The following is a 22,657-nucleotide window of genomic DNA, read 5'->3' as shown; positions in this document are numbered from 1 at the left end:
CCATCTTTTCAGCCCCTTGAGTTGTCATTTTTGATGCTGCATATAGTCTTTTCTCTAATAATTTAGTAGCATTATATACCACTACCCAGGCTTTATTTTAGTATAGGAAATATTTGTATTTTTTAAAGATTTATTATATATGCATATGGGGGGTGTGCATGTGTACTGTACTTGTATATTGGACGGTGCAGAAGCCTTAAGAGTGCATTTGATTCTCTGTGGCTGGAGTTGCAGGTGATTATGAACTACCCATTTTAGGTGGTAGGATCTGAACTTTGGAGAGAAGCAAGTGGTCTTAACTGCTAAGTCATTTTTCCCAGTCCCTTATATGTGTTTTCTGAGTGCTTTAAAGTGAAAATTAACTTGTCAGACCCTCACCACTTTGTGGCCTTGATAAAGGACTTTTCTTAACTTAAAATTTATTATGTTGGACTCATAGTTTTGATTGTGTTTTTTAAAAAGAATCCTTTGTTAATTTAGGAAATGTTTGCATTCACATTTACATACAGTGTATTCTTTTGTCCAGATGCTTTGGGAAAATGGAATTAATGGCATTTTAGCAGATGAAATGGGTTTGGGAAAGACTGTTCAGTGCATTGCTACAATTGCATTAATGATTCAGAGGGGAGTACCTGGACCTTTTCTTGTTTGTGGCCCTTTGTCTACACTTCCAAATTGGATGGCTGAATTCAAAAGATTTACCCCAGAGGTAAAATATATTTTCTTAATATTATTTATTATTATTGCATACTTTTTTTTGTTTTTTTTGAATTATAGGTCACCCATAGTAATTAAATTGATTTCCATATAAATTGCATCTGATTTGTCTTACTCAATTTAAACAGTACTTTTCTTTGGTTTATGGGATTGGTAGTCTGATACATTTTGCTGAAAATTTCCTTAGATTGTTTTTGGGATTTCACAGATCGATTAATCTGAGACACATCTACATAAAACAAAATTTCTTTATCATGTTTATTTTTCTGCTTGTTTTGTTGAGACATTGTTTCAGATAGGTTTAGCCCAGTCTGAGCTTGGATTTGCTGCAGTCCTGCTTCCTCAGGCTTTTGACTGCTCAGCATGTCACATTTATTCTTTTTATTTTTAAAATCATTTTTAAATGTGCACCATATGTGCACCTGGTGCCAATATAGGGCATCAAATCCCCTGGAACTGGAGTTACAGACTTGTGTGCCATAATGTGGGAATTGGGGATGGGAATCATGTCCTCTCAAAGAGCAGCAAGTACTCTTAACTGCTGAGTTGTTTCTCTAGTTTCCTCATGTTACTCTTCCATGAATTTTTTCTTTTACCCAAATGCATGCTATCTCCTCTGTCCCTCCAGTAATATTCCTTCTTGTATATGTCAGTTCATTAAATAATGAGTTCTGGATTGCAAAAGATTTATTTTTGCTCTTATTTCTAAGTGCTTGTTTTCAAGTGAAGCAAAAGTCCTTCATACACATGCTATCTTATCAATGTTCTTGCCTTGAGAATGAGAAGAATATGTTCCAAAAGTGGCTTACCCATCTGCCTCATAAACTTTTTTGTTTTGGGGTGCTTCTTTTTTTTTTTTTTTTTATTTTCATTTATTTTAGTCCAGTGATTTATTAAGTTGACTTATTTTGTCATAGGAAGTACAGAACTAAAATTATCTTTTAGAAAGTGACTTTTCTATATTTTCCAACTCATTTATATTTTGTTCTGAATCAATATAATCTTGTAGATTCCTACTATGTTGTATCATGGAACCCGGGAGGAACGTCGGAAATTGGTAAAGAATATCCACAAAAGACAAGGGACCCTGCAGATTCATCCTGTGGTAATCACATCATTTGAAATAGCCATGCGAGACCAGAATGCTTTACAGGTACAGATGGTTGTAGTTAATGAGTCAGATTTTTAATTCATACTATTACTATCCAGTAATAATTTGTTTCGTTGTTGTTTAAGTAATGTACTTTGCATTTCCTTTAGAAACTGGAGGCTTGTGATGATTGTGATAGAGGTTTTTGTCTCTTGGTAGAATTAAAAGACTGGCATTTTAAACTGGCCATATTAAAGTATTAGAATCAGCCACACATAAATCTGCTCTATAAATATGTCATAGGTAAATTTGAGACACAGTAGTTTGGATTTATTGGTCGAATTTTATTCAAATGTGAATAGAATATTCAGGACTGTGAATGATATTCTGTCCTTTTTCTTTATTGTTCTAGCTTCTTACTTATTAATGTTCATGTTTTATTTACAATGCAGTTAATTGCCTTTCCCCCTCAATACTCCATCTGAATTGCATGTAGTTCTTACTGCTTTGCATTTCCTTCTGATCATGTAAGTTCATCCTGAGTGAGTCTCCTTAGCTTTTTCTTTCTTTTCTTTGTTTTATTTATTTATTTTTAAGATGGGCTATACATAGCCCTGGCTGTCCTGAAAATCACTGCAGATCTACCTGGCCTCGAATGCAAAGATTCACGGACCTCTGCCTCCAGAGTGCTGGCATTGGAGGCATGTGCCACCACTTCTCAAACCCTTAGCTTTATCTTACATGAAGTAAAGAAAGTAGCATAGATAATGGCTTCAATATGACATCAAAGCGCACAGCTTGTAAGAGGAGTTGTAATGTCTAATACGCTCACAAGCAGTGTTTATCAAATGTTCCATTTGTGTGTGTGGTACCGTTGAATATGATTTGACAATAGCCATAGCTCCATAATTTAATAAAATGCATACCATTAAAAATTAGCGATAGCAGCTGGCATCATGACTAATCTTAGTACTCATAAGGCAGAGGCAGGAGGATTGCTTTGATTTAGGACTAGCCTGGACCGCCACAGAGTTACATCTTGTCTTCAAGGACACGGACACACACACACACACACACACACACACACACACACACACACACACAAATATACACACACACAATCTAAAAGCCATTTCTTTACAGTAAACATATTTATAGAAGAAAGATATATGGCTTGGCGCGGTTTTTGCATCCCTTTAATCCCTATGCTTGGCAGGCAGTCGTACACAGATCTCTTGAGTTTGTGTCCAACCTGGTCCACATAGCTAGTTCCAGGCCAGCCAGCATTACATAGTGAAACCATGCTTCAAGTAATACATGGAGTACTTGTAATTCTAAATAAGAGTTTTGGGCTAAGTAACTACTGTTGAGGTAACAGATACAATTTATTCATAAATCATACTGTACATTCTCTTTTTTTCCCCTGAGACAGGGTTTCTCTAGTTTAGGTGCTTGTTCTGGATCTCGCTCTGTAGACCAGATTGGCCTCCAACTCACAGAGATCCTCCTGGCTCTGCCTCACGAGTGCTATGATTAAAGGCGTGTAATTCTCTTTTTTTTAACTTGATTCTTATTTAAACATGTAACCTGGCGACTCATGATTTATTTCTTCTTTATCTTGCCTATATTGATGATGAAACTTGCTTGCCAGTTCCTTTTGCTGTTGTGAAATTTTTTCTCTTTCCCACTGAGCCATTGAACTGTTGCCAGGATTTTATTTTAGTTGGTGATGGGGCTGAGGTTGCTGTTGATGACAGCAAAGGCATCCGTGCTTTCTCACTGGTAATCAGTAACTTACTAGTTACTTTTCCAGGTTTCATCTTATTTCCCTCCTTGGTTTTTCTCTTTCTTGTCTTTCACTTACTTATTTATAAAGGGTGTTTTGTATTTTATGTTGCACTTTTAAATGAAAGTTTTGTAGTGAGAGATTATTCAGATTACTTGGCTTTTTATGTTACCAGAAAAGTAAACCCCTTTAATTGTTACATTTAAAAAGTAGTAATACTTTTTTCCTTCTGTTAGGAATTTACTGTGTAAAGTTTAAATGTACCTCATTTCATATTTTTTTTATATAATAACCCCCCCCAGTGCTGGATTAAAGGCTTTCGTCACCCACCCAGCTGCAACAAATGCCATTAAGCCATCTCTGCAGTCACTTTTTTTTCTTTAATGTGTTTTTAGCTAATCACACTGGCAAGGCTATCTTGGCTTGATAGTTTGATGTCTGTTTCCAGAAATTATGCATATTTATTTACTATATAATTAAGTGGATTTTATTTCCTTGATCAACATTAAAGGAAGGACAAATTGAGAGAACAGTTTTTAGGGCCTTATGAAAATGTGGCGTTTTTTTGAAAATATTAATTGCTAAATTTGGCTTCTGAGGATAGGAAACACCTAAAATCAATGAGGGAAGTTACCAGATTAAAAAAAATGTCAATTTCAGCCAGGCATAATGGTGCACATTTTAATCCTAGTAGAGGTGGGTAGATCCCTGTGAGTTCGAGTCCAGTGTGGTCTGTATAGTGAGGTCCAGGGTAGCCAGAGCTTCATAGTGAGACCCTATCTTGAAAAAAACAGAAAATAAAAAAAAGATTATCAGCCGGGTGGTGGTGTCTCACGCCTTTAATCCCAACACTTGGGAGGCAGAGCCAGGTGGATCTCTGTGAGTTCAAGGCCAGCCTGGTCTACAGAGCGAGATCCAGGAAAGGTGCAAAGCTACATAGAGAAACCCTGTCTCAGGGGAAAAAAAAAAAAAAAAAAAAGATTATCAGCCTTATATGTATATGTAGGTCTCAAAATGAAAATTCTAAAAATGCTTTTGGAGCACACTGGTCTTTGTGTTTCATGCCTTTAATACTAGCACTCAGGAGACATAGGCAGGTGAATGGATCTCTGAGATCTAGGCTAGCCAGGGATACATAGAGATACCCCATCTAAACAAAAAACAAACAAAACAAAAGTAAAAAATAAGTAATAAAACCAGATTTTGGAGTACATGTGATGAATGGGAGATTTTTCTTTTTCCCTTCATTATTCCATTATTATTTTGATACCAGTTTTCCAAGACTCTAATGTCATGTGACAAAGCACCATGGGGAAAAGCTAAACATGATTTTGACTTCAGAATGAGGAAAATATTAACACATGACATTAGGGGGATTTCCAGTGAAGTGTATTCTAGGAACGTAATTGACACGGGGTTTATGAATTTAACTATTATTATGGCAACAGGAGAAAAAAATAATCCCAGTAGGTAGTAAAATGACATCTGATGGAATTCTATAAATGTCCCTGATAAGAAAAGTCTTATGGTTAGAAGTATTTTTTGGGAAAAAATTATGAGATTGATTCTTAAAATTTCTTTCCTTGATTCATTTTCTAGCATTGCTATTGGAAATACTTAATAGTAGATGAAGGACACAGGATTAAGAATATGAAGTGCCGGCTAATCAGGGAATTAAAACGGTTCAATGCTGATAACAAACTTCTTTTGACTGGTACTCCCTTGCAAAACAATTTATCAGAACTTTGGTCATTGCTAAACTTTTTGTTGCCAGATGTATTTGATGACTTGAAAAGGTAGGTAAGGCAGCTATTTGTTTTCTTTTTTTGCTTTTTCTTTTTTTTTTTTTTTAAGCCTCAAAAACCTGTGTTCTTAGCTGAAATTCATTCCTTTTTTTTGTAGCTGAATTGAAATGATATTTTAGCCAATTCTTTGTGCTCTATATTATGTTTTCTACTTTTGATGGAATATATGTGAGAGAAGATAAGAATTTAAAACGTTTAGATTGATTAAAGGAAAGCAAAAATAATCCTTAAGGGACTGGGAAGAAGGCTCAGCAAGTGAAGGTCACCAAATCTGAAGGCCTGAATTCAGTCTTGAAAGCCCACACCAGTGGAAGGAGGCAGTGGCTTCTGCACTTTGCTTTTCTATTTCCTTTCTTGTGTTATGGCACATGTGTACACCCCTTCCACAAATAAGTAATTTTACATTTACAAAAAACAATACTTTAAAATATTTTTCCTAAAGAAAAGTAGTGAAACATGAGCTTTTCAGTACTCACGTGAGTATAAGACTTTATCTTAGCTTTCTAAAATACTTTCATGTGGATAATTCCATTTATAGAATAGCTCAGTCAGTTGAAGAGGTTATGTTTGTTGTTTATTTCATGTACGGAAATCTGGATGGAAGTTGTTAAATATGACTAGTTAGTACCAGAGAGAACTTGAAAATTCCCAACTTAAACCTAATACTGTTACTGTTTATATATTTGAATTTCAAATTATATTTTCCAAAAGCTTTCAGAGACTAGTATCTTCAGAATTGAAAAATATTACATTAGTACAAAAAATTAATATGAAATAAAGCAAAAAATTGAGATCAAATAATTAAATTATATTTATGTTGGCATTAGTGAGGGAAGAAGGCTAATTGAATATGGGCAACTTGGTATTTTATTTTGAAAATGTATTCTGAGTCTGATTATTAAACTCTGGCATAAGGCCAAGCTCTTACTGTGACTATGCATATTTATTAAAGGATAAACTTATGAAGATCTACGAATTAGATTTCAAGGTGCTAGTTGAAAATCTTAATTTTCAAAACCATACATCAAGTGGTCTCTATTTGAGGAAATGTGGTCTACTTATGAATATCTGCATTCTTATACCATTCCCCCTTTTCAACATAGGGAAGAACTAAGATACATCGTTTATCCCTTTTTCCACTTAAACATTATAGTTATATTGACCTTGAAAACATTGGACGGTATGTGTGGTAGTGCATGCCTGTTATCCCTGTGTGGTGGAAGGAGGATCAAGAGTTCAAAGCCAGCTTAAGTTATATGGCCAGACACTGTCACCAAAACCCAAGAGCTTCGGATATAAGTTGTTGTTATAGAAGGTCCTGTGTTCCAGCCTTAGCATCACATCTACTCATGCATGTACATGTAACAGCCATTTGTTAGATTTATACCTGTAGAGAAATACCATTTAGCCTTGGTTTTCAAAAAGAGCATTGTCACTTCTATAACTATCTATGAATGTTTCATAAATGTGTGCTGTAGATACAGCTCAGTGAAAAAGTTCTGCTTAGCATACTTGAATGAAGCCCTGGCTTCTATTGTTAGCAGGACAAAAGTAACTAAGCAAAAAATAAATAAATAAATAAAGCAACCAAGCAATAAATAAATAAATAAATATAAATATAAATAAAAAAACTCAAAAAATTCCATGATCTGTATTTGACTTGTATATGATTATGTCTTTTTTTTTTTTTTTTTTTAGGAAAAAATGTCCCCTTTCAGATTTCAGAATAATTATTTTCTCTTCATTGAATGCAGATTTTAATTGAATTTTAAAAATTGCCTCTTGAATATTTGTTGGAACAATGTTTCTGTTTCATAATACATAAGCTAATATGAAATTGATTCTGTGTATAGTGGCACATGCCTGTAATATCAGCAGGAGAGTTTAGGAAGACCAGGAGTTCATGGTCATGCTTGGCTATATAGTGAATTTGAGTTCGGCCTGGGCTAAATGAGACCCTATCCATCTCAAAAATCTAAAGAAAATTAAAAATATGAAATTGTAAACATGTATGGTGTTGTGTAATTAGTGTAAATTGTATTCATGTAGTAGGTTAACTTGTAATCATTTTTCTTTTCCAGCTTTGAGTCTTGGTTTGACATCACTAGTCTTTCTGAAACTGCTGAAGATATTATAGCTAAAGAGAGAGAACAGAATGTTTTACATATGCTTCACCAGGTGCCAAACCTCCTTATTCTGCTCACTTTATACGTATAAAATAAATAAGGAATTCTAGTCTTAACCTTTGTAGTAGAGACTTGAACAGTGAGTTACCCTAAATTTAATTGCCCTTTTCCTACTTTGGCTTGTCACATGGATTTATGGCAGAAACTCAAATACTCACCTAAATTTTGCCTTTCTTAAAAAAAATATATATTCATTTACTTTTATTGGTTTATCATTTTATTTTGTTTATCAGCTAGACAGTAAAAATATGTAGGTTCATGCAATATTTGCCTATAATTGTGTGGTTTACTTCCTTACATGGCTAGTGTCTAATCCACTTGTGTTTCATGCTTCCTGCAATTCCTGTTCTATCCATCTGCAATCTACCTATCCGTCATACTTGTGTTTACTTTAGACAAATAAGCTTTCAAAGCTCATCTTCCAGTCTTGGAAACATTTTGAATGTGCTCGAAAAATTTATTCAGTTTTTTAAAATTATTTTTCTTTCAAAGATACGTGCTCATTAAATATAGGTGAAACAGTAGAAAATAAAAATAATCCTTTGTCCATTCAGCCTCTTTACCAGTTATGCTTGTGTTTTATGTCCTTGTATTCACCTGTCACTGTATAAACCTTTATTTATCTGTATTTTGTGAGTTAAACAGTTTTTCATTACAGAAGTTACTTTTACTTTGCTTTAAAAGAGATTAAAGTTTTTCCTGTGTGAATATTTAGCACCTTATATTTTATCTTATTTATTTTTTAAAGACAGGATCTTTCTCTGTAGCCATGGCTAGCCTGTCTATATATATATATAGAAGGGTGGCCTTTGATTTGATAGTTATTACATGAGATTGGCCTGCCTCTGTCTGGAGTGCTGGGAATAGTGCTGAGCAGGCGCATTGGATTTTAACTATGCTTTATATCCTGTTGTCCTGCCCCTCTATAATTAATTATATATACTTTATATCAATTTTTCCTGTATTATAAATAAGTTTAAAATATCTGCACTTAAATCTATTCCCATTTTCTATTTTCTTAGAAGAGATTTCTGGGTTAAAGGGCTTGAAAAATTTCCATTGATTCTTTCATCTAAATTTTAGACCATCCGTCGCCTTTACTGTGGTAGTGTGTACCAGACAAGCACTCTACCATTGAGCTATTTCCCTAATGTATTACATAAGGCTTTGCAAAAACAGGCAATTGTTGCCCAGAAAGAATTTATATATCTACAAAAATTGCATGGAAAAAAATTTAAAATGAAACTAGTTGACTCTGTATACACAACAATTTTGGAGGATTAGAAATCTTTTAAAACCAAAGTTGAAAATAATTTATATAAACCTGAGCTTAATCTCATTACCACACCAAAGAATTGAGATACTCAAATGTCTATGGATCTTGTGAATTTTGTGAATTACATGTTTTAGTATCTATTTCTCAATGGTTCCTCATGTGTGCTACAAGTAACTTCCTGGCCTATATGTTGCAAATATTTTCTTTTTCAACATATATTTATGTAAACTTTTTCCCCTCCCCAAGACATGTAGATCTCTGTAGATCAGGTTGGCCTCTAACTCAGATTAACCTGCTTCTCTGCCACTGGAATGCTAGATTTAAGGGATGTGCATCCACATCCAACAATTAGTGTAAACTTGTAATGATGTCTGTGGGTGTATATGTGTTTATAAGTTATCAAGTGCTGGTCTGGTATGGGGAAATCTCAAGGAGATACTTTAGGAAGAATTCTCAAGATAGTTAAGAAGAAGATTTATTTGTTCATGTTTAAATTTTAGATTTTAACTCCTTTTCTACTGAGAAGACTGAAGTCTGATGTTGCTCTTGAAGTCCCTCCTAAGCGAGAAGTAGTTGTTTATGCACCACTTTCCAACAAACAAGAGATCTTCTATACAGCTATTGTGAACCGCACAATTGCAAACATGTTTGGTTCTTGTGAGGTAATTGTGAGTTTGAAATAACTGTAGATGAGATAACTTAAAATTTCATGACTGATTTTAGTGTTTTGCCTCCTCACCTATTTTCAGGACTTTGTGGGTAAATACGGCCCAAAGCAAAACGTACTTTCTGTTATCTACAGTCCTCCTAAACTTTAAATGATCATCAGTATAATTTGTTTTGTGGTCATTGGAAGTACTTGTTTAAAATTTACATATCTAGGTGCTGGAGAGAGGCTCAGCAGTTAAGAGCAATGGCTGCTCTTCCAGAGGACCCAGGTTCAATTCCCAGCACCCACATGACAGCTCACAACTGTCTGTAACTCCAGTTCCAGGGGCTCTGATGCCAGTGTACATAAAATAAAGTTAAATAAATAATACACTATTTAAAACTTACATATAATGGGTAGCAGCCTGCGTTTGATGATCCTTTGTACTATAAAACAAAAAGGACTAATCATCATCATCATCTAGAGAATGGACTTTAAGAAGCATATATTCATCATATGTCGTAATGAGTTTCATAAAGACATTTTCATTCAAGTGTATCATGTATTTTGACCAGATTTGCCCTCCTATATCCCACAAACTCCCACACCCTTAGAAGTCCATTTTTACAACTACAAAATCTTTGAGAGTCACTTTTCTAAAGGCTTATCAACCAGACCAACTCCCTCCAACTATGTGCTTCCTTTCTAAGGAGGTATCAGTAACCAAGAGGATTTGAGAGTATTTGAAATTTTTATATAACATCCACCATATTAAAGGAGTTGGAATGGGATGCATGATTATCAGGTATACATAAAAGTATACTTTATTCATATTTAGAACTTCAACAGAGTTTTAAAGCAGGTGGCTTTTTATATATTCTCTTTAGAAGGAAACAATTGAGCTAAGTCCTACTGGAAGACCAAAACGGCGAAGTAGAAAATCAATAAATTACAGGGAACAAGATGAATTCCCTAATGAATTAGAAAGACTACTAAGTCAAATACAGCCAGATATAAACAGAGAAAGGTAAGAGTTTAACAGTAACTTTAGATATTTAAAATGTGTTTTTTACATTTGTCATACTTACATGCTATGTTTTTGGTAGGACTATTGTGGATGTTAATATCCCTAAAGAATCTGAAGTTAATTTGAAACTACAGAACATAATGATGCTACTTCGTAAATGCTGCAATCATCCATATCTGATTGAATACCCTATTGACCCTGTCACACAAGAGTTTAAGGTAAATATCATTTAATAATTTAGTGTTTTGTTTTCTTTTTTTAGTATTGAGGCAAAACATTTTGTTTGATAGATTAAATACTATGCTATTTCATTTCATTCACTTAATTTTTTCTTTCTTTCTTGAGATAGGGTCTTAACTATGTAGCCTGGAACTCACTCTGTACACCAGGCTAGCCTAAAATTCACAAGATATGTATGTTACCTGTCTTTGCCTAACTTACTCTGTACACCAGGCTAGCCTAAAATTCACAAGATATTTATGTTACCTGTCTTTGCCTATCTGTGCTGGGATTCAAGCTGTGTGCCACCTCACCTGGGCATGATTATTTTTTAGTTATATGTATATGCCTGTTTGTCTGGGTGGGTTTGTACACATGTGTCTGAGGATGCCAAAAGAGACCAGAACCTCTGGAACTGGAATTAAGATGCCTGACATGTGCTTTTACTTGCTGGTCCTTAGTGAAATGTTTCTTTAGCCTTCATCATTAGATTGTTACAACTCCTGTGTTTTCTTCAATTTCTACTAAGTTCTGACCATAATTTTTATACACATTTTACTGAGTTGTGCAGAACAAACCTCAACACATACGTACGTGTATGAACTACTGTTTTCTTATGTAATGCTTTTCTAATTTTGTTTGGGATTTTAATTTTTATCTTATGTGTATGAATGTATGTATGTATATGCATCATGTATGCCTCATGCCTGTTTATGTCAAAAGAAGGGACCTGGAACTGGAATTAGGGTTTATGGATTTTGGCCATGTGGATGCTGGGAACTGAACCGTGGTCCTCTGCAATAGCAGCAAGCCTTTTTAAACCACTGAGCTATTATTATTTCAGCCTCCAATTTTATTTTTTAACCAAGGCTGGCCCCAAGGCTTTTTATATAACTGAGGCTAGCCTTGGACTTTGATCCTTCTACCTCTGCCTCCAAAGTGCTTGGATTACAGACATGTGCCACATCACCTGACTATACAAAGCTTTAGAGAGAGTAATAGGAAATGTCGATCATATTTCATGGATAAGTTCATAATTCTACTTTAACCTAATTTTTTAGTGTCAGTTACTGTTTTTTTTCCCCTTTAGAGTCTTTTATTTATTTTTTCTTAAAAAGTAACTTTCAATTTAAAAAGATTGAATAGTATCTTGTCATTAAAAATTGAACTGTTAAGGCTGGATATGGTAGCACAAGCCTTTAATCCCAGCACTCGTACCACTTGAGATAGAGGCTAGCCAAGGCTACACAGGGAGACCCTGTATCAAGAAACCAGAAAAAAAAGTGAACTATTAAAATGGCGAATGATTGGTGATTATAGTAACAATTTTCTTCCTTTTTCTTGTCTACTTTTAAGATTGATGAAGAATTGGTAACAAATTCTGGGAAGTTCTTAGTTTTGGATCGAATGCTACCAGAACTGAAAAAAAGAGGTCACAAGGTTAGGTATTTCTGATTAGAATTTTAACCATTTAGTTTTTTGTGAGTCAGTATAGATATTAAGATGTATTTAAATTTCAGGTGCTGGTTTTTTCACAAATGACAAGCATGCTGGACATCTTGATGGATTATTGTCATCTTAGAAACTTCACATTTAGCAGACTTGATGGGTCCATGTCTTATTCAGGAAGAGAAAAAAATGTAAGACCATACATATGAATTTCTTTATTGTAACTTCTATCTTCATTTTTGAAATAATATGACCAAAACTCTTGTGGTAGGATTAAGGACAAGCATTTCAATTTAGTACTAACATCTTAGTTTTTGAGTCTCATACCTATATACATGTCATTTTCTGGCACAGTCTTAGATATAATAATATCCTACTTACTCAACCACTACTGTAATAACTTTGGGATAATAAGGCATTGTTTTCTGATTTTTATCCCAGTTTTCAACTTTTAGCATGAAAATGTTAAGTATGTGTCAGAAGAATTTCTTAGTTGGCTACTATTATTCTATCCAGAACCTGCCATTAACACACCATTGTTCCTTTTCATCACACCTGAGATACAACAGTCCATTGTATCTACTCAACACTCCTTCATTTATTTTTGTTGTTGTCGTTTGTTTATTTGTTGTTCAAGATAGGGTTTCTTTGTAGCCCTGGCTGTCCTGGAACTCGCTCTGTAGACCATACTGGCCTCGAACTCAGAGCCACCTGCATCTGCCTCCCAAGTGCTGGGATTAAAGGTATGAGCCACTACTGCCTGGCTTTTTTTTTTTTTTTTTTTTTAAAGATTTATGTTTATTTTGTATGTATGAGTGTTTTGCCTGTATGTATTGTGCAGCACATGAATACCTGGTGCCTGTGAAGCCTAGCAGTGGGTATACAATCTGTGGGAGCTGAATCCCAGCCACTGGGAGAGCAATAAGCACTCTTACCCACTACACTATCTCCAGCCTCTATTTTTAAAGCATTTCTTTATATGTGTTTTCCATCATGTGAGTTACAGGGAGTGAACTCAGGTTGTTGAGCTTGGAGATAAGAGCCATTACCCACAGAGCTATTTTGCTGGGCAGTGTTGGTTTTCTGAGACACATTGCAGTATATGGTCCTGGCCAGCTTTGAACCAGAGTGTGGCTCAGATTTAGAGCACTCCTCCTGCCTCAGTCTCTGTAGTGCTGGGATTATAAGTTTAAGTGTGAACCATTACACATGACTATCTGTCCTCTTGATGCATTTAAATTGTATATTCTTCATTGACTTTTACATATGTTTTAGGATAAGAGTTACTTATGAATCAAATAAAGTATGTATTGTTGTTTTTGACAGACATGAACAAATTTTTTTCCATACCACTAATGAGATCGAAATTACCATAAGCCCAGAAAGTGTGTGCTGCTTCTTCCTAGTCAGGCAACCTTTTCTATCCATCTCGTTTCTTACACTGTTTCCATTGTGTGTGTGTGTGTGTGTGTTGGTTTATGTATATGTTGGTTGTATAGGTGTGCACATGTGCATGCACCGAAGTAATGAAGACATTAAATGTCTTACTCCATTAAAGGTAAAACTCATTAATTAGCTAAGCTTGTGGGCTAGAAAGCTCCAGGGATCAGCCTGTCTCTGCCATTTCAGTTTCTCCTACCAGCTCTGTCATTAGTGACCATGGCTGCCACTTAGTGTTTTCATAGATGCCAGGGGTCTGTGTAGTTAGAGAATTTCTCTATCCCACCCGGCACTGAGGTCCCACAGCTGCTTATAAAATAATCACTCAGAAGTATTAATTATAACTGCTTGGCCATTAGTTCAGGCTTTTTACTGACTAGCTCTTATGCTTAAATTAACCCATAATTCTTATCTGTTTAGTCACGTGGCTTGGTACCTTTTCTCAGTTCTGCCTTGTCATCGCTTCCTCTGTGTCTGACTGGCGACTCCTGACTCTCTGCCTTTGTCTTCCCAGCATTCCTTTAGTCTGCTCACCCCACCTATACTTCCTGCCTGGCTACTGGCCAATCAGTGTTTTATTATCCCACAGCAGATCTGAACTCAGATCATCTTGCAGATATTTTACTGACTAAGCCATCTTTTAACCATTTTCTGCTTTTTTTTTATATTGGGTATGATATATAGCTTTAACAAAAATAAAAATATCTTGCAGAATGTAAATGCTTGAAAAGCAAATTTTATACAAGCAGAGGTTTTATTAGTGAAAATAATTGTTTCCTAGCTTTAGCAGTAGTTTTTAAAATAAATGTCTTCCACTTCAGTCATTTTTAAAGTTAGTTTCTTTTTCAAATGTTTTGTTAATGTTCCTTTTGCTTTAGATATACAGTTTCAACACGGATCCAGATGTTTTTCTTTTCTTAGTGAGTACACGAGCTGGTGGCTTAGGCATTAATTTGACTGCAGCGGATACGGTTATCATTTATGACAGTGATTGGGTAAGAAGTACAGCAATATGCTGACTATATTTCTGTTCTGAAATTTTTATCCTTTATTACATATATTGCAGTTTCATTTATCTATTTTGAAAAGTGCCTATTTGCAGGTAGGAATTATTCACAAGTTGTCTGCCTATAAAAACAATATTTTCAGAGTATTTAAATCATTTTAATTCACATTATTTAGTGTGTGTGTGTGAAAGAGAGAGAGACAGACAGACAGTCAGAGAGAGAGAGAGACAGAGACAAAAGTAGCACAACATATAAAAGTTAGTTCTCTCCACCATGTCAATCCTGGGGATTAAACAGAGGTGGTCAGGCTTTACCAACGTAGCCATCTCACTGGCACCTGTGGGAGCATTAATGTAGAAATTTTTACAACTGTCCTGTGTGCGTGGCAATTCATGCAGCCATTCTGGAAGTTAAAGTGCATCTAAGAACCATTAGGAAGTTTCTCGTCAGATAATGTGCATTATTATTGTTTTATGAGGCTTTCTTAAGTTTAAGGTTTTTTGTTTTTGTTTGTTTTTTGGTTTTTTTGTTTTGTTTTTTTGAGACAGGGTTTCTCTGTATATCTCTGGCTGTCCTGGAACTCCGCTCTATAAACAAGTTAGCCTTGAACTCAGGGATCCACCTGCCTCTGCCTCCCTTAGTGCTGGGATTAAAGGTGTGTGCCACAACTGCCCCAAAAGCTTAAGTTAATTTTAACATAATTCTGCTAACTGTACCTTTCTTTTCAACTTTAAGAATCCCCAGTCTGATCTCCAGGCCCAAGATAGATGTCATAGAATTGGTCAGACAAAGCCAGTTGTTGTATATCGCCTTGTAACAGCTAATACTATTGATCAGAAAATTGTGGAAAGAGCAGCTGCTAAAAGAAAACTGGAGAAGCTTATCATCCATAAAAGTAAATGATTTTTAACTTGTTTAAAGTATTTTTATTTTATTATTTTTGTGTGTGAGTGTATTGCCTGCATAGATGTCTGTCCCCCATGTGCAAGCCTAGTGCTTAGGGAGGCCAGACGAGGGTGTTGGCTCACTTGAACCTGAAGTTACAGATGGTTGTGAACCTCCATGTGGGTGCAGGGAATTGAACCTAGGTCCCCTGTAAAAGCAGCCAGTGCTCTAAACCTGAGCCATCTCTCCAGCCCTGTAAATGATTGTTACATGGTAAAATTTGTGCTTTCGTTGTTCATTTTGTGTGTTGAGAATTACCATTTTTGTTACTTTCTAAAGAAAATTAATACAGCTTCATGTCAGGATTTAAATGTGTAATAGGATTTGCAGCTACTAACAGTACATTGAGTTGTCCATAGACAGAAAGAACCTCTGTGATTAGATAACTGCTGAGGGAAAGGGTCAAGGATAATGACCCTTTGGGGTATAATGTCCCCAAATCCATTGTATAAAATTTAACATAATGCTAGTGTATATTTCTGGTAAGATATTTGTTTACCAAAAGCTTTAAAACTTAAGAGCATTCAGTGTACTAAATATTAAATGCTAATGGTATATCATAGTAGTATTATCAAATTCTATTTAATGTAGAATAGATTTTTTTGAAGAAGAAAATGACTTGAGTGAGGAGCTTCCCAATTTCTTGGGATGGTTCTTTTTAATTGTTTCAAGACAGGGTTTCTCTGTGTATCCCTGGCTGTCCTGGAACTCACTCTGTAGATCAGGCTTGAACTCAGAGATCCACCTGCCTCTGCCTCCCAAGTGCATGCACCACCACTGTCCAGTCAAGGATAGTTCTGTTTTTATTCATTTAACATAAATTTCTATTTTATTAAGTAGTACAGTGGCTACCTGAAGAAAAGTTGAAATTGTTTCTCTTAAGGCTAGAGAAATTAGAGGATCTTGATCTTAAAAGTAATGTTTAAAGTCATTTCTTACTGATTTTACAATACTCATCTGCCTGCACATACCTTATGTTGTCTGGCTTATTTTATCTTTTAATTTCATATTCTTTATTATTTTGTGTTTATGCATGGTTGTGTGTCTGTGGGTGTATGCGCCCACTGGTGTAGTGGTCGAGGATAATTTTAGAATGGATTTTGTCCTCCTACCTTTATACGACTCCAGGCATTGAATTCAGATCATCAGACTCTTGTTGGTTTTGATGGAAAAGCAGATTAGATTTGAGAGAGAATTAATCTGACTTGGTAGAAAATGTACATTGTGGTTAAAAATTTCAGAGTGAGTAAAATGAGCCTTGTCTTTCACAACTTTTTAACCTGTGTTACTTAAGAAAATTGATAAAAATTATTTCTTTAAATGTTGAACCTAGTTTTAGTTTTTGAAGATTTTTATCCATGATTATGTATTCTCAAGTCTGTTTTCAGTATTCGAAGATACTAAATTCATAAAATATTAAGGAATATAAAAATACAAACTTACTGAAATACAGTAAATACATATAATAAAATAAATGTTAAGTATAAAATTTAATGACTACTCCAGAAAGTTTCCTTGTACCCTTTCCAGTCATTCCCTGTGCTTCTCTGACACATGCTGTTTTGGATTTTGTCAGTGTGACAGAATAAATGGTTTTCTTTAACAGTTCAGCTGTGTGGTTTTGGTTTTTTTTCCTATTTACTTTTGTTTAACATATTTTGAGATTCATCTATATGCTATATATTAGAGGGATTTTGTCTTACTCAGTAGTTCATTTACCTTTCTATTGATGGACGTTTGAAATGTTCCCCAGTTGTATTTATTATGAATAAGATAATTGTTTGAGTCATTGTTTATATGTTGCCTTTATTTGTTCTTAAAAGGGCTATGTGTTTTTCTGTTAGTAAGTATTAAACTTTTCCTAAATTTACAAAAAAAATTTATACTTCAGCAAGATCCAAGAGTTTTCATTTCTTCCATTTTGACAATCAAAAATAAAACATCTTTTGAAAGTTATCAGCCAATGAAATAGCACAGTGGATCCCTATATACAAAATAAATCAGTAAATGTTAAATTTTCTTTCAAATTATAAGCCTTGTTCCTGGTTTTTAATAGATTATGGTTTTCAAAGAAATTTATAGTGTGGATTTGTTGATTTGTTTGTTTTGTTTTTCTTTACCTCCTCAGATCATTTCAAAGGTGGTCAGTCTGGATTAAGTCAATCTAAGAATTTCTTAGATCCTAAGGAATTAATGGAGTTATTAAAATCTAGAGATTATGAAAGGTAAAATTTCTTTAAATTTTATTATAATTTATATAGGTAGGTGGATAGAAAGCGAGAGTGTGCTTGTGCCTGTGTGGAGGTCAAAGGACAACTTGGAAGGGTTGGTTCTCTCCTTTCACCATGTGGGTCCTGGGGATAGAGCTCAAGTTGTCAGGCCTGGTGGCAAGCACCTTTACCCACTGAAGCATTTTGTTGGCTCAAAATTTTAATTTTTAGTATTTTATCTATATAGATGTTTCTCCTGCATGTATATCTGCATGTCTGATGTTTACAGAAACCTGACGAGGGTATTGGATCCCCTAGAACTAGAGTTCAATATTGACAGTTAGGAGCTGCATGGTGGGTGTGAAGAGATGGAATTCAGGTCCTCTGGAAGACCAATTAGGGCTTTTAAATTCTGAACTCTCCAGTCTGTAACATTTCATTTTTTCTTTCTCTTTTTCTTTTTTTTTTTTAGATTTATTTATTTATTTTGTATAGTGTTCTGACTGCATGTATGCCTGCATGCCAGAAGAGGGCACCAGATCTCATTATATATGGTTGTTAGTTAGCCACCATGTAGCTGCTGGGAACAGAACTCAGGACCTATAGAAGAGCAGCCAGAACTCTTAAATTAACCTCTGAGCCTTCTCTCCAGCTCCAGCAATGTTTCTTAATTTAGTACTTGGATATTGTTTTTATAGGGAAGTAAAAGGATCAAGAGAGAAGATCATTAGTGATGAAGACCTAGAGTTGTTATTAGATCGAAGTGATCTCATTGGTGAGTATTTGCCTTTTTTGAATTAAAACTTTGAAACATTATGCAGAAAGTAGTGTTGTAATGAAGCCTTGGTGTAGAATATTCATCCATAATTGTTCACAGCATTTAGTAAGTCCTGTTCCTTGCTGTTTCTTTTTGTTAGAGACTTAAAATCAAACATCTGTCGTGACATTATAACCATGAGTACATCTACATGTTGTTAAACTGATCTACTTAGGTCAGTATTGCACTTTAGAATTTTGGCACTAATTAATTTCATCTATTTCTAGTTTATTCAGGTTTTCCCAGTTGTCTCACTTTTATTGGCAGTTTTAAAACAGTATCCAAATTGTGTTCGTTATTTATCTTCTAATATTGCTGCTCATCTTTTGCTTTTCTATGTTATTGGTTTATGGGAGGACCTCAGTTATTTGCCCTGTAAAATGACTTGTACTGTGAAATTGCCCATTGTTTTAAAAGTTCCATATCTGAGCCATTGACGATGCTTTATTGTCATATTAGAGAGCATATTGTGTCTGGGTTTTTATTTTTGGTGAGATAAGATGAATCATGTTCAGGCATTTTATTTCCCCTATTAACTTCTACTAGTTCTTTGAGATTTTGTATAGCCTGTTTTGATCACTTATGCCCCCTCCCCCAACTCTTCCCAGATCAACCTCTCGTTCTCTGTCCACTTTACTCTATGTTCTTTTGTTTTTATTTTTAAATCCTTCAAGACCAGTTTATGTTGCCCAAATAATCTTGGATGCATAATTTTACACTGGAGCATGATCAACTTAACCGGGGCTGTACTCTCTAGAAAATTGTCCCTCTTAGCAGTAGACAGTTGCTATGCTCCATGGGTAGGTGTGGGATTGTGTTTCCCATTCCCCATCTCTGTGCTGGAATTTTGTTTGCTTTCAGCTTGTTACATGTATGTGTGTGCTTTTGGAACCAGTATGAGTTCATATGTGGAATTGCCCTGCTGTGTCTAAGATGTTTTCTTGTAGTTAACCACCATCTCTAGTTCTTACATTCTTCTGTGTCCCCTTTTGCAGTACAGATTTTTATAAATATTTATTTAATTTTACTTGTAGGGATGTTTTCCTTACATATATATCTGTGCACCATTTGTGTGCCTGGTACCCACAAAGGATAGAAAAGAGTCTTGGATTCACTGGAACTGGATTTACAGGCATGTTGTGAGCCACCATGTGGGTGTTGGGACTTGAGCCAGGGTCCTGGAAGGACAGACAGTGCTCTTAAACACTGAGCTATGTCTCCAGGCTGGAAGTCTTTTCCTTCCTTCCTTCCTTCCTTCCCTCCCCTCCCTTTCTTTTTTTTTTTTTTCTTTTCTTTTTTTTTAATAATTCTTGTGAATGTGTATGTGTGTAGATATGTGTTGTCTGCCATGGCACCCAGTTTGAGGTCAGAAGACAACTTTGGGTGTTAATCCTCACCTACCTATCTCCTCAAATTGTCTCTCCAGCTCCCCCCTTTTTGAGACAGGCTCTGGATGTATAGACTAAATTGCTCTTGAACTTCCTGTGGTCCTTCTGTCTCTGCCTCTGCCTAAGTGCTGGGATTACAAGTCTTTGACCATCATGCCCAGTTTTAAACTGGAATAAAGTCCAGCTTTACAAAATCTGTGTGTCACAAGTTTGGAGCTGTATCTAAGTAATCTTTGTGAAAGACTGAAGTTTTCTTTAAGAGTATTATTGAGTTTCAGATTTTTAATTTTAGGTTTGTTATCTAGTTTGAGGTTGGTTGCTTGTGTTTTTTTTTTGTTTTTTGCTTTTTTTTAAAGAAAATGTGAGGAGTTTGACTGAAGGCTTTACCAAGCTCCCCAACCCCTCTGCCCCACTCCAGAAGACAATTCTTAAAACACTCATCTAGGAAGTTACTACTGAACTCAGTATTAACCAAGGATAATAGCTGTCGCTTTAACATTGTAGAAGGAAGTTCTAAATACTATAATAGACTAGAGGAGTAAGAAATAAGAATTGAAATTGCTCTCAAAGGATGGGATTATAGGTGAATGCTACTGTGCCCAACAGGAAAATAATTCTGAAATAAAATACAGAGTTCATAAGGCTGGGGAAAGGGTTTAGCAGGTAAGAGTACTTACTGGTATGGAATGGGGATCTGAGTTCAAATACCCAGAGCCTATGAAGAGCTGGGCATGATTATACATGTGTCTATAACTTTCCTTATGAGAGTTAAGGGGGAAGGATGGAGAAAGGAGAATTGTTCAGGTTTGTTGAACTCCCACTAGTTCCAGGTTCAGTAATAGACGCTGTCTCAGGGGAATAAAGGGAAGAGTGATAGAGAGGACACCTGACATCCTCCTGACCTTATGCTCAGGTTTGTACACAGACTCTGTGTGTGTGTGTGTGTGTGTGTGTGTGTGTGTGTAGCATATATATAAAGTATAGAACTCACTATGAAAAACGATTTTGTTAAATTTATGCTGAGATAATTCTGTGAGACACATGGAACATAAACAAAAATTTGTACTTGTTCTAAGCTGAAAGTTTAGTAGAGCAACAAGCTTTTAATTGCTAAGCATCTCTCCAACCCTATTTTTCAGCTTTCAAACTAAGCATAATTGCCTTTTTAAAAACATCCCTTATGGGGCTGAAGAGATGGCTCAGTGTTTAAGAGCACTGACTGCTCTTCCAGCATCTACATGGCAGCTAACAACTATCTGTAACTCCAAGATCTGACACCCTCACACAGACACACATGTAGGTAAAACACCAATGAAAGGAAAATAAAAATAAAATTAAAAAATCACTGAGAAAACAATCAGATTAGTGTTTTGTTTCTAGCTTTGTATATGTAGGATTTGGACCAGCAAAATGAGGCTTCATATTGTTTCCTCTGTGCTGACTGGAGCTGTAATAAAGACTGTTATATTTTGGAGAGAGGACTTCTGTTTCAACATATTTGATATTTCTTACGATTTTTTAAGATTTTCTCATGCCTTTAAAAATGTATGTGTCGTAATATTTCTCTCTTAGATCAAATGAAGGCCTCAAGACCAATTAAAGAGAAAACAGGGATATTCAAGATACTAGAAAATTCCGAAGATTCCAGTGCTGAATGTTTGTTTTAAAGCAGAGTGAAATGGCTTATAAAAACTTTTGTTTACATCCATTCTGGTAACTTGCCTACTCCCTTTGAAATCTGGATTGTTCACTTTACTTTTTGGATTATATCAGTTTATATAATGTAACTAGTATTGTTATATACTTGGAATGATAATTTTCTGAGATTTATTAAGTACAAAATTCCTATTAAATTTAGTTTTATCAGTTAGCTTTTGGGACTAGGTTGTACTTTTGAGTATTGTCTTTGAATATTGTCTAATAATGTACTTAACCATTGGCAAGTTTATACAGTCTTCCTGTGGAAGCTTAGTGTTTCCCCTCAACCCCTTTAGTGATATAATTCATGGGATTTGGACTTCAGTTATGGAGCAAGGTTTTGATGGGGGAGATTGATTGAAATTAGACTTTTTTTTTTTACTAAAAATTTTTTTTAATTTATTTTACATGCCAACCACAGTTTCCCAGAAATTGTACTTTATATTGCTGAAGAAAATTGTTTGAGTTTTGAGTCAGTAAGATGACTTACCAAATAAATGTTTATTATAATATGATCTCATCACATTATTTTGTCCGGAAACTGGTAATTTAGTTAAAATAATAACAAGGCTTAACTGATACTGGGATTCAACTTGGCTGATCTGGCTTCATTCCTTTGTAAGGCTATCTTATAACGATTTCAGCAGAAAAGCTCAAAGAAATTGTAAAATCTTGATAAAAACTCAGATTTTGAGGAAGGATACCTTATATAAAGCAAGAATAGAAGTTGAATGGAGAAACCAAGAGAATTTATAGAAAGAGGTCAGATACAACCAGAGGGAAGAAAAGACCTCTTTGTATAAGAAACTCAGGAGCCAAAGTAAGGAACCATACCAGCCTCAAAGGGAACAATCCTTGCCCTGCATGAAAGGTTATAAGACAGTGAAGAAGAAATCCTGGGTAAACCCTTCCTAGGAGAGAGGACATGTTCAGTGAGCCACGTATTTA

At 35.1% G+C, this 22,657-nt stretch overlaps 1 protein-coding gene across 3 annotated transcripts in view; it reads left to right on the top strand.

Moving 5' to 3' along the window:
- The window catches only part of Hells (helicase, lymphoid specific), a 40,119-nt gene extending 17,895 nt beyond the window's left edge, over positions 1 to 22,224 (top strand). For 2 of the 3 annotated variants that reach the window (XM_052711990.1, XM_052711988.1), the window contains 14 exons: positions 527 to 709; positions 1,727 to 1,870; positions 5,193 to 5,389; positions 7,480 to 7,576; positions 9,361 to 9,522; positions 10,397 to 10,536; positions 10,616 to 10,754; positions 12,112 to 12,195; positions 12,276 to 12,395; positions 14,523 to 14,639; positions 15,387 to 15,546; positions 17,725 to 17,821; positions 18,505 to 18,581; positions 21,584 to 22,224. In XM_052711990.1, the coding sequence (XP_052567950.1) occupies positions 527 to 709; positions 1,727 to 1,870; positions 5,193 to 5,389; positions 7,480 to 7,576; positions 9,361 to 9,522; positions 10,397 to 10,536; positions 10,616 to 10,754; positions 12,112 to 12,195; positions 12,276 to 12,395; positions 14,523 to 14,639; positions 15,387 to 15,546; positions 17,725 to 17,821; positions 18,505 to 18,581; positions 21,584 to 21,678 (1,812 nt within the window). In that variant the 3' untranslated portion in view covers positions 21,679 to 22,224. Of the gene's footprint in view, positions 1 to 526; positions 710 to 1,726; positions 1,871 to 5,192; positions 5,390 to 7,479; positions 7,577 to 9,360; positions 9,523 to 10,396; positions 10,537 to 10,615; positions 10,755 to 12,111; positions 12,196 to 12,275; positions 12,396 to 14,522; positions 14,640 to 15,386; positions 15,547 to 17,724; positions 17,822 to 18,504; positions 18,582 to 21,583 lie in introns of those variants that run through there. The other variant, XM_052711991.1, reaches the window with a different exon arrangement.
- The last annotated feature ends 433 nt before the right edge of the window (positions 22,225 to 22,657 follow it).

Source organism: Peromyscus californicus, unplaced genomic scaffold (genome assembly GCF_007827085.1).
Source record: "Peromyscus californicus insignis strain IS unplaced genomic scaffold, ASM782708v3 Scaffold_4__1_contigs__length_199733344, whole genome shotgun sequence".
NCBI lineage: Eukaryota > Metazoa > Chordata > Mammalia > Rodentia > Cricetidae > Peromyscus > Peromyscus californicus.
This window is presented reverse-complemented; position numbering and strand designations above follow the sequence as displayed.